Source organism: Pristis pectinata, chromosome 1 (assembly GCF_009764475.1).
Source record: "Pristis pectinata isolate sPriPec2 chromosome 1, sPriPec2.1.pri, whole genome shotgun sequence".
NCBI lineage: Eukaryota > Metazoa > Chordata > Chondrichthyes > Rhinopristiformes > Pristidae > Pristis > Pristis pectinata.
This window is the reverse complement of record NC_067405.1, coordinates 85810260-85825737: the sequence shown is the minus strand read 5'-3', so window position 1 is coordinate 85825737 and position 15478 is coordinate 85810260. Positions and strand designations below refer to the sequence as shown.

The 15478-nt window shown below is 43.6% G+C and overlaps 1 protein-coding gene across 1 annotated transcript in view; it reads right to left on the bottom strand.

The window, feature by feature from the left end:
• LOC127568795 (eIF-2-alpha kinase GCN2-like) overlaps positions 1–15478 on the bottom strand; it is a 116800-nt gene that overhangs the window by 43409 nt on the left and 57913 nt on the right. The window contains 3 exon segments of the mRNA XM_052013006.1: positions 493–594; positions 1854–1933; positions 5071–5134. Of these exon segments, the coding sequence (XP_051868966.1) occupies positions 493–594; positions 1854–1933; positions 5071–5134 (246 nt within the window).

Sequence of the window (15478 nt, the reverse complement as noted above, 5' to 3'; positions counted from 1 at the left end):
CAAGCATTACCAGGTCACCTAGAGAATAAATGTGCATGTGCTTGATCCAATGTCTCAGCATAAATCTCAATAGAGAACCATCAGCAGTTCTGAATGGGAGATAATTTAACACCAATGCTTAATAAATTGTGATGAGTTTAAGTACTGCAACAATTCATTGTTGCTAATATTTTTATATACTGTTAGGCACCTTAAATAAATCTACAAATCTTCTTAAAAATCCACATTTATATAGATATGCATAATGTTATAGTTCCATGCTCAATGAACTACATTCTGAGTGTTGTTCTGTGCACTTAGGATCTACATTAACTAATAACAAACCTACAAGATTAATAATAATTAAACCTCAACACTCAGAATTCCACTGGATGGAAAGGAAGAATTGAAAGCACAAGCTAATTATTTCCCTATGGCATATGGTTCACTAAGAGTTATAATGAGAGTCCTTATAATGAGAATCCCCATTAAGAGTCAACGACTGGTACCTACCATTCGAAGCTTGCTGAGGACGGAAATCCTCTCGGAAGCTGTAGCCATGGGATGATATGACATCTCAAAGAAAATGATTCCTAAACTGAACAGATCCACTTTCTAGAAGATATGATAATGAGTTAGCAACATAAGGGACAACTTCACACAGGCGATTCTGAACATCTTAGAACATGGTACATATTCTGTCATTTACACATACAAAATGCTATTTGTCTTGTGATTCCACTAACTCTGCTTCCCTTGATGTGCCATGACTTGCAGAGTAACCCTACAACTGTTCCTTCTAAGTCACCACCCATGGGCCTATTCTTCAGTTCAAAGGTGCTATTAGCACTATTAGCCCACTGATAGGGCTAATAGTGCCACATGCAACTACATGTGCATAGATCAGTGACATAAATCACCGTCACATCAACTGCTCAGTGCAACATTTAAATTCATCTCCATTTTTTTCTCAGTCCCAAACCTGTGACTTCTACCAGCAAGAACAGCAAAGGATTTAGGTGCTTGGGAACCCCAGCAATGCACATTCCCCTCAAAGTTGCCCCCCCCATACTGACTTGGACATATATGGCTGTTACTTCATTGTTACTGGGTATAAGTCGTGGAACTCCCTCCCCAACAATGCTGTGGGAGCACCTTCACCTGAATGCCTACAGCAGTTCAAAGTGGTGTCTTAAACTGATTTAATAAAAAGAATTCTGCAAAATACAAGCTAACAATTGTTGTGGAAAGGCTGTTGTACGTTGTTTGTGTGACGTTTATTAGTGAACACATGGGTAGGGTTTTCCTGCCTTTCAAAAGAAATAGAAAATAGCACATAGGTACAACAGGCAAGTCAGCATCTGAAAGCTCCATGCATCCAAAATCTCTTTGCAGAGGGCTGTGGATCAGGTGTTGCTGATTTTACTGCAGATTATCAGCATTCATGTTTTTCTCTCTAGTTCTATTGACCTGCTTAATTGGATTCAAGAGTAAATTAATAAATCTATGCTAGATACATGTCATTCACATGGTTATGGCTTAAAAGAATTGAGCAGGCTCTTGCTTCCCTATGTGTAATACCGCAATCAAAATGGACAGTTGCAAAACACAGCCAAGAATGCCATCCTCCTCCATAGGGGGTAATCAATGAGGCATGAATAGCTTGGAACTGTCCATATATGGGCTCCATCCCAGGTAATACTGCAACACATGAGTGTCAAACTAACCACATCACAACAGGTTAGAAGACAAAAAGAAAATTAAAAGTATGAAAAATTCTAGAATTATGCAGTCACACATACAGCTGACAAGCAGCTATCAGAACCTCTCAGTATTACTGTCAATATTTGTTTCACACAAATGCAACGGGTTACCTGATTGTAAGTGGCCTTTGCATTGCCCTGAACCTCAGGGCTCACATACAGGGCAGTGCCAACCATTCCAGTCAAGTTTTCTGGAATTAAAACAAATACAGAGCTATTAACTTACATGTTTCAAAATCAAATAAGAACTTAAAGAGAGACACAAGAGACTGTAGATGCTGTAATCTGGTTCAATAAGCAAACTGCTGGAAGAACTCAGTGGATCAAGCAGAATCTGTGGAGGCAAAGGGATGATCAATAATTCAGGCTGAAACCCTGCATCAGGACATAGCACCTGATGGACAATCAATGACATCTCATTCTTCCAAGCTCCGGTGCATACAAGCCGGTCTCCCTCAAATCTCTCTCACCCTCATCCCAGGAATCAACTATGCTGCAATGATCCCAAGGTAAGTCAATCTTCCTGAGGTATGGAGACCAAACCTACATGTAGTAAATAAAGTCTAGTCAAAAATATGAAAAAAAATGAAACGTGAATGGTTTTCAGCAGTACAGTGGCATCTTAAGAGCTATAAGGTACAAGCGATATAGTGAGTTCTTAAAAGAAGCAAGATTTCAGTGGTTTATAGAAGAAAATGAAAGGAAACAGATAATGATTCACTGCATGCAATGTGAAAGGAATGGAAGGATCCAACAATGGTATGCCAACAGAACGAGGTTGATAAAGTTGGATTAATGTAATTAAATAAGAGTTTAGATTTCACAAGGTTGATGTGGCTTTACTTTAACCTTCAGTTGACCTTTTTACAAAATGGCTGATTAAAAATGATATGAAAAAATTAGCAGGCTAGATATTAGCAGTTGCCTACTGAGAAGTGATATATGGAAGTCACATATACCAGGTTAGGACATGCTGGATGGGCTGACAAAAAGAACTGTAGCCTCAGGAAACGAAGAGACAAAATATGGGACTCGGACCTTTGAAGCACCATCTTTACTTCTCCCCCATTACACACAAGAACACAAGAAAATAGCAGCAGGAGAAGGTAATCAGCCTGCCCCGCCATTCATATGGCTGATCGATGCTGGCCTCAACTCCTCTTCAGTACCAGCTCCCGATAACCCTCAGTTCCTCTCTTTCAAATAATTATCGACCTCCGCCTTAAATACACCTGATGATCTAGCCTCCACTACCCTCTGGGGCAGAAAATTCCAGTGATTACATTATACATCCAGTCATCTTGCCCTTGTGAAGAGATTTGAAATTTACTACTCACTAAATCTTTACATAAATTGTGAGGACAATGGGTCAAGTCACCAGATAACCTTTGCAAACAACAGCAATTTTATAACTTCTGTAATAAACAGAAAATGCTGGAAATACTGAACAGGTAAGGCAGCAGTTGTGGAGACAATATTTTGGGTGAAGGACATTTTATCAGAACCAAGGAAAGTTAAAGAACTAGCATTTCATTAAGTAACACACAAAGCACTGGAGGACCAGCAGGTTATCCTGCTGAGTTCCTCCAGCATTATTTTTTGCTCTAGATCCCAGTACCTGCAGTCTCTTGTGTCTCACATTTTATTAAGTTGCAGAGGAGAAGAAAGGCTAGAGAGAACAAGGGGTATGTGTGTAACAGGGTGGAGATTAAGGCAGACTGAATGCCAGAAGCAGTGGTGGTGCTGGCGCTGGCTGACAGAGGGTGATGAAGGCTTGTTCATCACAGCTCATCTATGGAGGAGATACAGCAAGGGGATGAATGGTCACAGGGAAGAGAAATGGGAATGGTATGGATAATTAAAGTGGCAGGCAACTGGAAGCTCAGAGTCATCCTTGAGTTCTCTATGCCACTCTCACGCTGATCTGTTTTTGGCCTCCTGCACTGTTTTAAAGGAAGCCCAACACAAGCTGAAGGAACAAATCACTTCTTCCCACTAGCCACGTTACAGCCCTCAAGACTCAACACTGAATTTAACCATTTAAGATAATCAACCTTTCAAGTTCGTATCAGAAATGATCAGTGCTGATGAAAGGTCACATCAACCTTTAACATCTGTTCCTGTATTCTCTCTTCACAGAAGATGTGTCATCTCCAGAGTTCTCTTATTTCAGATTTCCAGCAACTGGAGTGCTTTTCTCCCCTCTATCCTCTGCTCTCATTTGTTTCCTTCTACTCACTTCTCCTCCAGACAGATCAGCTGTGAGTAACAAGCCTCCACCACCCTCTATACTGGCACCACCACCACTTGTGTCATTCAATCTCCCTTGTTCTCCAGCCTATCATAAACCTTTCTCTTATTCTCTCCACCCCTCCCCTTTCTCTACAACTTAAAACATGTACAATATCTAAACTCTCCTCATTCTGATGAAAGGTCATCAACCCAAAATGTTAATTCTGTTTCCTTCTCCTCAGAAGATGGTTAACCTGCTGTGCTGCCAGCATTTTGTGTTTTATTTCAGCTTTCCAGCATCTGCACTTTTTTGCCAACTCCTTTGACAATGCAGCTCAATTGGAGTACTGAAGTATCAATAACATCTTTATTCAGCATCTTCAATGTTTAAACAGACAGCAATTTTCTTCTCAGATGTACAAGAAAAATAATAGTTTAAACCATAAGTTAGTAGGACATAATCAAAAGCTTCATCAAACCAACCGGTTTGAAGAGGTTTACATTTGAAGTGTTTAAAAGTGGTGGGGGTGAGGATTGGAGACTCAGTGGGTTGTGCGTGCTGCATGAACGTTGAATTCCCCAATTTCAGGTAGCCCACACCACTTCTGTTCCTTTCTCTCTGCTTCTGATCCACCCAGGTCCTCTTGGACACACCCTTCTTTCCAACTCTTCTCCCCCACCCCCAGCCCTGTTACCCAGTATCTTTTCTCTCCCCCACCTGACTCCATCTGCCCATCAACTCCTCACCTGGATCCACCTATCACCTGCCAGCTCCTGCCCCACCCCTCCCTCTCACCTCTTTTTATTGGCTACTTCCCCTCTACACTCTCAGTCCTGATGCAGGGTCTTGACCTGAAACATCGACTGACCCACTGAGTTCCTCCAGCAGGTTCTTTTGCCCCAGATTCCAGCATTTGCAGCCTCCTGTGGGTCTGGGTTAATTGAACTTGGACCATCACAGCCAAGCTCCTAGCAATTAACTATCCTAAAGATGACTTTGCTACCCTTGGCGCCTGCACTGTGAGTGGTCCACAGGATGGGAACTGGAACCTACAGCAATCACTGTGCTACAAAGTGCTTCAGGAATCAGCCTCACCTGCTGGGTCAGATTTAATATTGCGAATCGATCCACTTCCATCTGCTTCCCATTTGTCACCTGCCTGTGGGAAAGAATATTTTAAATTTGCAAGTTTTATTTGTAGGTTGCAGTTTTTAGCTCTAAATAGAGTCAGAGACATACAACATGGAAACAACCCAATGAGTCCATGTTAACCATCAGGCACTCAATTCTACATTAATCCCATTTCATTCTTCCCACATTCCTATCAACTCTCCCCCAGATCTACTTCCCACCTTCACACAGGGGACACTTCACAGTGGCCAATTAGCCTACCAACCAGCTCATTTTTGGGATGCAGGAAGAAACTAGAACACTGGGAAGAAACCCACGTGGTCACAGTGAGAACTCCACACAGACAGCGCCAGAGTTCAGGACTGAACCAAGGTCACTGGAGCCGTGTTACAGCGCCAACCCGAAAATAAGTTGAATTCAGGGCAACTATAAACTCCTGAAGCTTTGATTCTTTTGACCTTATGAGAAGAATTTACAGAAGACAGTCATAGAGTTACAGAGTATGGAAACAGGGCCTTCGGCCCAGCTCATCCATACTGACCACAATGGGTATCCCAGCTAGTCCCATTTGCCTGCATTTGGCCCATTTCCCTCCAAACTTTTCTATCCATGTACCTGTCCAAATGTCTTATAAACATTGTAATTGTACCCTCTTTTAACCACTTCCTCTGGCAGATTGTTCCACATACACACCACCATTTGTGTGAAAAAGTTGCCCCTCAAGTCCCTTTTAAATTTTCACCCTCCCACCTTAAACCTATGTCCTCTAGTTTTAGACTCCCATATGCTGGGGAAAAGACTGTGACCATCCACCTTATCTATGCCTCTCATGATCTTATAAACCTCTATAAGGTCACCCCTCAGACTCCTACATATGGGGAAAACAATCCCAGTCTATTCAGCCGCTCATAACTCCAGCCCTCTAGTCTTGGTAACATCCTCGTGAACTTTTTCTGTACCCTTTCCAGCTTAATGACATCCTTCCTATAACTGTGCGACCACAATTGCACACAAAAGTGTGGTCTTACAAAATTTGTACAGCTGCAACATGATATCCCAACTCTTGTACTCAGTGACCTAACCAATGAAAGCCAGCATGCCAAACACCTTCTTCACCACCCTGTCTACCTCATTCTCTTTGCCTTCAACCCCTGGTTCTACCACGCATGGCTGATCTAAACATCAACATCACCCCTACCCAATAAGTATGTTGACCTCTGTCTTCAAAATTCAATTGACCTAGTGCCCACAGGAAAAAGTTCAGCATTTCCAGCCCCTGTGTACAAGGGCTTCCTGGTTCCACCCATAAATAGCTCTATCATTATGACTGCAACTTGCACTTGATCACCTCACCCAGAGATACTCTGTCTCGTTGCCTCATCAAATCCTTTTATGGTTTTAAGATTCTGCATCAACACAAGCTTCAACCTTTAAATCAGAGGAATAAGCTGTTTATGCAGCATGCCCTCATTTGTGAAAGAGAATGACTAAAGGATCTTTCCAACAGCTCAGATCTCAAAGACTCTTTTTACATAAAAATCTTAAAATTAGGAGGAAAACAAATAAAGGAAAATTAAGTTTCTGGGCAGGACACTGAGAAAACAACATTAACAGCCTCAGCAGACATTAAATAAAACTTCAATAATCAACAATCCGAATATTCGGAAAACCCCATGGTTTGGCTTCTGGCTCACTGGATGATGTTTGCCGTGCTCCCTTTAAACTCACCATGGTCCTGTTTCCCGCCTTTCCTTTCAATTAACCGGGGTCCCGGTTCCCATGTTCCCCTTTCGCTCACCAAGGCCCCAGTTCCTGTGCTACCTTTAAACTGACCAAGGCCCTGTTTCCCCACACTCCCTTTAAACTCACCAGGGCCTGACTCCCACTCTCCCATTAAATTGACCAAGGCTCTGTTTAACATGCTCCCTTTAAGTTTACTCAGTTCACTGGAAAATTTATTATAGTAAAAAAAAGTGAAGTAAAAGTATTTTGAGGGATTAACAGGAAAGAAGATCCAATAGTCCAGAAACACCAAAGTCCTGAGCATGCCTGAGTTATCTGACTTTTGCTGCATAAAGTTTCCATAGAGAAGGGATTTAGCAATCTGTTAAAAAGACTGACAACATGGCTAGATCAGGAAGAAAGAGGTTAGGAGCAGGATCTTGTAACCAGACATTCTCACCTTCCACATGTCTGGACTCAACAAGATACCCCTCACCTGAGTCTACGGGCACCTACAATCCTCCTCTAGCTCAGTCTCTCACTTTGGAGATGGACAAGTTGCTGCCAATAGATGAGCCACTTCTCACAAACTGAAGCAGCCATTTTGAGAGTGAATACCAACCTGTGAATACCAGGCTTCAGTGAGGAGGGTGAGCAACACTAAGGTAAGATGAGGGTAGGTTCTTATTCATTTTTTCTGTCTCTTTATTTTCTCTCAAAGCTTTTCAGTTATGGCAGGTGAGCTCAGACTTGTGTCATGCTCCTCCTGCACAATGTGGGGATTCAGGGTGGCTGCCAGTGTCCCTGATGACTACATGTGCAGGAGGCGTGTCCAGCTGCAGCTCCTGATACACCACATGACGGCACTGGAACTGCGCATGAATTCACTTTGGAGCAGCTGAGATGCTGAGAATGTTGTGGATAACACATTTAGTAAGTTGGTCACACCGCAGTTTAAAGGCCAAGGGAAAGATGGGGAATGGGTGACCAACAGGCAAAGCAGTAGCAGGAAGGGACTGCAGGATTCCCCTACAGTCATCTCCCTCCAAAACAGATATACCACTTTGGATACTGTTGGGGAATATGGCTCATCAGGGGAAGGTAGCAGTAGCCAGGATCATGACACCATGAGTGGCTCTGCTGCACAGGAGGGCAGGAAAAAGAGTGGCAGAGCTATAGTGGTAGGGGATTCCATGGTAAGAGGAATAGACAGAAGCTTCTGTGGCTGAAAACAGGACTCCCAGTTGGTGTGTTGCCTCCCAGGTGCAAGGGTCAGGGATGTCTCAGAGAGGCTGCAGGGCATTCTGGAAGGGGAGAGTGAACAGCCAGTTATCGTGGTGCACATAGGTACCAACGATATAGGAAAAAAGCAGGATGAAGTCCTACAAGCCAAATTTAGGGAGCTAGGAGATAGATTAAAAAGTAGGACCTCAAAGATAATAATCGCAGAATTACTACCTGTGCCACATGCTAGTCAGAGTAGGAATAGCAGCATAGTTAGGATAAATATGTGGCTTGAGCAATGGTGTAGGAGGGAGGGTTTCAGATTCCTGGGGCATTGGAACCAGTTCTGGGGGAGGTGGGACCAGTGCAAACCGGACAGTCTACACCTGGGCAGGACCAGGATCAATGTCCTAGGGGGATTGTTTGCTAGTGCTCTTTGGGAGGGTTTAAACTAATATGGCAGGGGGATGGGAATCCATACAGAAAGACAGAGGGAAGCAGAGACCAGAGCAAAAGTTAGAAAAGAGAAAAGTAAGAGTGGAGTACAGAAAAGTCAAATGCAAAGGACACAAAGGCTACTAGATTCTAAAAGGACAATAAGCATAAGGGCACTTTATCTGAATGCCTGTAGTATTCGAAACAAGGTCAATGAACAAATCAGTACAAAGGAGTACAATTTAGTGGCCATTACAGAAACTTGGTTGCAGGGTGAAGATGAGTGGGAATGAAATATCCAAGGATATGAAGTAATATCCATTGAGGTGGTGACCAGGCAGATTGATGAGGGTAGTGCAGTAGATGTGGTCTACATGGATTTTAGTAAGGCGTTTGACAAGGTTCCACATGGTAGCCTTCTTCAGAAGGTCAGTGGGCATGGGATCCAGGGAGGCTCGACGAGCAGAGAGTGCCAGAAATAAACGAGGAGTGAGTTTTTTTTTCTTTCCAGCGTTCAGGATAGCAGCGAGTGACTGTGCAGGCGCATGACATCACTCGGATGTGCGCGGGCAATTTAGAAGTCAGAGGTTTACCTTCGGCTTTCTTTCCAGCGGCGAGAGAGCAGAGAGTGCCGGAAATTAACGAAGAGTGAGGTTTTTTTCCTTTCCAGCGTTCGGGATAGCGGCAAGTGACTGCGCAGGCATGTGACATCACTCGGAAGCACATGGGTGATTTAAAAGGAAGACTGCCATATCCAGCGGGCAGCGTCAAAGCGGGCAGCGGAGTGAGAGGGAGCAGAGTGGTTTGGGCTTTGGCTCAACGGGCTTCGGCGAGACTGGGTAAGAGGCGAGATTTATAGAGGGGGGGTAAGTTATTAGTTTATTTATTTATCTCAGTGGTATTTAGCAGTATGTATCTGGGGTTGGTCTTATGTTTGGAGTGCCAGATGTGGGCACCCTGGGAGACTACCAGACTCCCCGATAACTACATCTGCACAAAGTGCACTGAGATGCAGCTCCTCAAGAAACGGGTTGAGAGTCTGGAGCAGCAGCTCGATGACCTTCGGGTGAGTAGAGAGAGTGAGCAGGAAATAGGAGTTATAAAGAGTTTGAAGAGAGTACCTCTGTGGCGGTCCCCCTCGAAAATCGGTATCTCATTTTAGATTCCATTGGAGAGGATGACCTGATAGAGGAAGACCTCGGCAACCGGGACCTTGGTACCGTGCCTGGTACTGTGGTCCAGCGGGGAAAGAGAAATGCAGTGGTTATTGGGGATTCTATAGTAAGGGGTAAGGATAACAGATTCTGTGAAGCCGACAATGAATCTCGGATGGTGTGTTGCCTCCCTGGTGCCAGGGTATGGGATGTCACAGACCGGGTCCAGAATATTCTGAGGGGAGAGGGTGAGCAGCCAGAAGTCTTGGTACATGTAGGTAACCAATGACATAGGTAGAAAAAGAGAAGAGGTCCTGAAGGAGGAATACAAGGAGTTAGGGAGAAAGTTGAAAAGTAGGACCTCAAGGGTGGTAATTTCAGGATTACTACCTGTGCCACATGCCAATGGTAGAAAGAATAGACAGCTCTGGCAGATGAATGCGTGGCCAAGTGACTGGTGCAGGGGGCAGGGCTTCAGATTTCTGTATCATTGGGACCTTTTTTCGGGGAGGCATGACCTATTCGCTAAGGATGGGTTGCACCTGAACTCCAAAGGGTCCAATATCCTGGCGGGAATGTTTAATTTAGCTGTTGGGGAGGGTTTAAACTAATCTGGCAGGGGGATGGAAACCAGGATGTTAGGATACAAGATGTTAGGGTAAGGGAGGAAGTTTATAGAAACAAGTCCAAGACAGTGTGCAGTGAGGATGGCAAGAAGGACAGGCAGGTGAGAAGTCACGATAATTTGCTGAACAATAGAAGTACAACAAACCAGGATGTTAGGATACAGGATGAGGTATATAGAAACATGTCTAAGATAGTGCGTAGTGAGGATGGTAAGAAGGACAGTCAGGTGAAAAGTCAGGATAATTTGCTGAACAATAGAAGTACAACAAAATCAATAGCAGATACTGGACTAAATGTACTATATTTAAATGCAAGTAGCATTAGGAATAAAGTAGATGACCTAGTGGCACAACTACAGGTTAATAAATATGACATTGTGGCAATCACCGAGTCATGGCTTTATGATGGATGTGATTGGGAACTGAATGTCCAGGGGTACACAGTGTATAGGAAGGATAGGCGGGTAGGCAGAGGGGGAGGTGTGGCCATGATGGTTAGTAGTGATATAAAATCAATAGAAAGGAAGGACATTGGGTCAGAACAGGTGGAATCCTTATCGGTGGAGCTAAGAAATAGCAAGGGTAAAAGGAGAATAATAACAGTTATATATAGGCCCCCTAATAGCAGTCAGGAAGAGGACCATAAGTTGCAATTTGAAATAGAAAAAGCGTGTCAGAGAGACAATGTGAAGATAATTATGGGGGATTTTAACATGAAGGTGAACTGGGAAATCCAGCAAGGCAGTAGAACTCAGGAGAGTGAGTTTGTGGAATGTCTACGGGACAGTTTTTTGGAGCAACTTGTTGATGAACCCACCAGGGGATTGGCTGTTTTGGATTGGGTGCTGTGTAATGAACCGGAGGTGATTAGGGAAACTAATTAGGGAACCATTGGGAACTAGTGATCACAATATGATTGAGTTCAGTTTCAAATTTGAGAAGTAGAAGCTGATAACTGGTGTATCGATATTTCAGTGGAACAAAGGAAATTACAGTGGCATGAGAGAGGAGTTGGCCCAAATTGATTGGAAGAGTAAGCTAGCTGGAGGGACGGTGGAGCAGAAATGGAAGGAATTTCTACAAGAAATAAGGAAAATGCAGGATAGATATATTCCAAGAAAAAAGGTTTTGAATGGAAAAAAGGCACAAATGTGGATAACGAGAGAGGTGAAGGCTAAAATAAAAGCAAAAGGGAGGGCATACAAGGAAGCAAAATCTAGTGGGAAAACAGAAGACTGGGAAACTTTTAAAAACCTGCAGAAAGAAACTAAGAAGGTCATTAGGAAAGAAAAGATGGATTATGAAAGGAAGTTGGCAGATAACATTCGAAATGATACTAAGAGTTTTTAAAAATATATAAGGAGTAAAAGAGAGACACGGGTTGATATAGGACCAATTGATAACAGTGCGGGAGAGATTACAATGGATGATAAAGAGATGGCAGAAGAACTAAATGAATATTTTGCATCGGTCTTCACTGTGGAAGACATCAGCAATATACCGGATAGTCAGGGGTCTCACGGAATGAAACTGAGTTCAGTTATGATTACTAGAGAGAATGTGCTAGGAAAACTAAGTGGGCTAAAGACTGATAAGTCTCCCGGACTGGATGAGGTGCCTCCCCGGGTCCTGAAGGAGGCGGCTTTAGAGATAGCGGAGGCATTGGTGATAATTTTCCAGGAATCGATAGACTCCGGCATGGTTCCGGAGGACTGGAGGGTCACAAATGTAGTTCTGCTGTATAAGAAAGGTGGGAGGCAGCATAAAGGAAATTACAGACCTATTAGTCTGACATCAGTGGTGGGAAAGTTATTGGAATCGATCCTCAAGGATGGGGTTACGGAATACCTAGAGGTGCAAGGCAAGATCGGTCCTAGCCAACACGGTTTTGTGAAGGGAAGATCCTGCCTGACCAACCTATTGGAGTTTTTTGAAGAAATCACAGGTAGGGTGGATAAGGGAGAGGCGGTAGACGTTGTGTATTTAGACTTTCAAAAGGCCTTCGACAAGGTGCCGCATAAGAGACTGATTAATAAGATGAGAGGTCATGGAATTACAGGTAGGATAACAGAATGGGTGGAGCATTGGCTGGTTGGCAGGAAGCAAAGGGTGGGAATAAAAGGATCTTGTTCTGGTTGGCTACTGGTTACTAGTGGTGTTCCGCAGGGGTCGGTGTTGGGGCCGCTTCTTTTTACCTTGTACATTAACGATTATGGATGATGGAGTAAATGGTTTTGTGGCTAAGTTTGCAGATGACACCAAGATAGGTGGAGGAGGAGGGAGTATTGAGGAGACAGGAAGGTTGCAGAGAGACCTAGATAGTTTAGGAGAAATGGGCAAGGAAATGGCAGATGAGATTCAATGTTGAGAAATGTGCAGTTGTACACTTTGGAAACAGAAATAAACAGGCAATTATCTAGAAGGAGAGAAAATTCAAAGTACTTAAGTACAAAGGGACTTGGGGGTACTCGTGCAGGAGACCTTAAAGGTTAACCACCAGGTCGGATCAGTGGTAAGGAAAGCGAATGCTATGTTGGCATTCATTTCGAGAGGTATAGTGTATAAAAGTAGGGAAGTGTTGATGAGGTTCTACGGGGCACTAGTGAGGCCTCATTTGGAATACTGTGCACAGTTTTGGGCCCCATATCTTAGGAGGGATGTGCTGATGTTGGAGAGGGTTCAGAGGAGACTTATGAGGATGATTCCCGGAATGAAAGGGCTTACGTATGATGAGCGTTTGTCGGCTCTTGGACTGTACTCACTGGAGTACAGAAGAAAGAGAGGGGAAATATAGAGACATTTAAAATGTTGAAAGGACTGGACAGAGTAGATGTGGCTAGGCTGTTTCCCTTGGTGGGTGAGTCCAGGACCAGAGGGCACAATCTTAGAATTAGAGGGTACAGATTTAAAACAGAGATGAGGAGAAATTTCTTTAGCCAGAGGGTGGTGAATTTGTGGAATTCCTTGCCAGGTACAGCAGTGGAGGCCAGATCATTGGAGGCGTTTAAGGAAGAGATAGATAGATATCTAAATAGTCGGGGTATCAAGGGATATGGGGATAAGGCTGGAAATTGGGGTTAGAATAGTGTTTTTTTTTTGCCCCTGCCCCCCCCCCCCCCCAAATTTCTCATTTCTTTTTCTTTTTTCCCTTTTCCTTGGAGCAGACTCAAAGGGCTGAATGGCCTACTTCTGCTCCCTTGTCTTGTGATCTTGTGTGGATTCAGAATTGGCTTGCCTGTAGGAAGCAGAGGGTTGTGGTGGAGGGATTGCTTTCAGATTAGAGGGCTGTGACTAGCGGTGTCCCACAAGGATCGGTTCTGGGACCTCTAGTTTTCGTAATATTTATTAATGACTTGGATGAGGGGGTAGAAGAGTGGGTTAGTAAGTTTGCAGATGACACAAAGGTCAGTGGTGTTGTGGATAACATGGAGGACTATCGAAGATTGCAAGGGGACATTGATAGGATGCAGAGCTGGGCTGAGAAGTGGCAGATGGAGTTCAATCCGGAGAAGTGTGAGGTGGTACACTTTGGAAGGACAAACTCTAAGGCGGAGTACAAGGTTAATGGCAGGATTCTGGGTAGTGTGGAGCAGCAGAGGGATCTGGGGGTTCATATTCACAGATCCCTGAAAGTTGCCTCACAAGTGGATAGGGTGGTTACGAAAGCTTATGGGATGTTAGCTTTCATAAGTCGTGGGATCGAGTTTAAGAGCCGCGAGGTAATGATGCAGCTCTACAAAACTCTGGTTAGACCACACTTGGAGTACTGTGTCCAGTTCTGGTTGCCTCATTATAGGAAGGATGTGGAAGCATTGGAAAGGGAGCAGAGGAGATTTACCAGGATGCTGCCTGGTTTGGAGAGTATGGATTATGAGGAGAGACTAAGGGAGCTAGGGCTTTACTCTTTGGAGAGGAGACATGATAGAGGTATACAAAATATTACGAGGAATAGATAGGGTAGACAGCCAGCACTTCTTTCCCAGGGAACCAATGCTCAATACAAGAGGGCATGGCTTTAAAGTAATGGGTGGGAAGTTCAAGGGAGATATCAGAGGGAGGTTTTTTTACCCAGAGAGTGGTTGGTGCATAGAATGCGCTGCTTGGGGTAGTGGTGGAGGCAGGTACGTTGGTCAAGTTCAAGAGATTGTTAGACAAGCATATGGAGGAATTTAAAATAGGGGAATATGCGGGAGAAAGGGGTTAGATAGTCTTAGGCATGGTTTAAAGCTCGGCACAACATGGTGGGCCAAAGGGCCTGTATTGTGCTGTATTGTTCTATGGTTAACATGGAAAGATAGGCAGGAAAGTAAGGGAGGTGGGGTAGCACTCTTAATTAAGAATGAGATCAGCGTACTAGTGAGAGACGATATAAGCACTAAGGAGCAGAATGTTGAGTCCATCTGGGTAGAGAATAGGAATAGTAAAGGAAAAAAAAAATCACTGGTGGGAGTTTGGAGTTGTCTATAGGCTACCGAATAATAACATTACAGTGGTACAGGCAATAAACCAAGAAATGCATGTATGAATGGAGCGGCAGTTGTCATGGGGGACTTTAACTTGCACATAGATTGGGCAAATCAAGTTGGTCGAGGCAGTCTTGAGGAGGACTTCATAGAATGCATCCATGATAGCTTTCCTGAACAACATGTTAGCAAACCTACAAGGGAAAATGTAGGTTCACTAACATTTTAGATCTGGTCCTGTGCAATGAAACAGGTAAAATTAATAATGTTGTAGTTAGGGATCCTCTTGGAAAAATTGATCATAGTATGATCAAATTTCTCATACAAATGGAGGGTGCTTAAGCAAGGGAGACTACAACAGGATGAGGGAGGAGCTGGCTGGCGTAGACTGGGAACACAGGCTATATGATAGGGTAGTTGAGGAACAGTGGAAGACATTCAAAGAGATTTTTCACAGTGCTGAACAGAAGTATATTCCAGTTAAAAGCAAGGACAGTAAGGGTGGGGAGAGCCAGCCTTGGATAACTAAGGAAATAAAAGAAGACATCAAGCTAAAAGCTCATGCATACAACGTCACCAAGAATAGTGGGAAACTGGAAGATTGGGAAAGTTTTCAAAAGCAACAAAGAACTACTAAGCAAGCAATAAGGAAAGGGAAGATAGATTATGAAAGTAAACTAGCACAAAATATAAAAACAGATAGTAAAAGTTTTTATTATTATATAAAGTGGAAAAGAGTGGCTAAAGT